The 729-nt window shown below is 32.9% G+C and overlaps 1 protein-coding gene across 1 annotated transcript in view; it reads right to left on the bottom strand.

Moving 5' to 3' along the window:
* Positions 1-467, bottom strand: part of LOC128639178 (cis-aconitate decarboxylase-like) — a 5,587-nt gene extending 5,120 nt beyond the window's left edge. Inside the window, exon 1 of the mRNA XM_053691404.1 lies at positions 253-467. Coding sequence (XP_053547379.1) covers positions 253-273 — 21 coding nt within the window. The 5' untranslated portion in view covers positions 274-467. The remainder of the gene's footprint in view (positions 1-252) is intronic.
* Between the last annotated feature and the right edge of the window lie 262 nt (positions 468-729).

The following is a 729-nucleotide window of genomic DNA, read 5'->3' as shown; positions in this document are numbered from 1 at the left end:
AGTGTGTGTTTACAAAGGCTATCTGAGGAAAAATATATACATTTTCTCAGCTTCAGTATGTTAATTTAAAGTTACAAGCTATTAAGAATACATAAAACAAATATTTTCATAAAAATGACTATTATATCACAAAGGAAAATCTCCAAATATAAATCAGTGGGTAAAATTTAGATTTGTAAGCACCATACTAACAATGTAGATCTGTTTATAGTGCACACAATTAAATGACAACTGAAAAATGTCCCATCTTACCTGAACTGCCAAAGAAAGCATCTTGAAGAACGATGTGTTTACAAATATGGTTCTTCGCCTGTGATCTGAGACTGCTGTATACAAGTTTGAGTCTTCACCGGTGATCTGAGACTGCTGTATACAAGTTTGGGTTCTGATCTGTGATCTGAGACTCTTGTATACAAGTTTGAGTCTTGACCTGTGATCTGATGCTGTTTGTGCCTTGTGGAAGGGGTATTTATTTAGAAGCCCAAATACAAACACATTGTTAGAGTGATGTCATTGTCATATAAAAGGAAATAGGCTGGGCTATCACAGACAAGGCACACCCAGTTAATAGATCTGTCTTGGGAATTTTTCTAGGAAGTAAAACTAAGAATTTAAAATCTGCACATACTAAAAACACCAACAATGACTAACTATGTGTATACAAATATGAATTATTCTCTGTCAAAAAAATTCAAATAAACAACTATAAGGATAGATATTTTCTACTTA

The sequence above is a fragment of the Bombina bombina genome, chromosome 1 (assembly GCF_027579735.1).
Source record: "Bombina bombina isolate aBomBom1 chromosome 1, aBomBom1.pri, whole genome shotgun sequence".
Taxonomy (NCBI): domain Eukaryota; kingdom Metazoa; phylum Chordata; class Amphibia; order Anura; family Bombinatoridae; genus Bombina; species Bombina bombina.
This window is presented reverse-complemented; position numbering and strand designations above follow the sequence as displayed.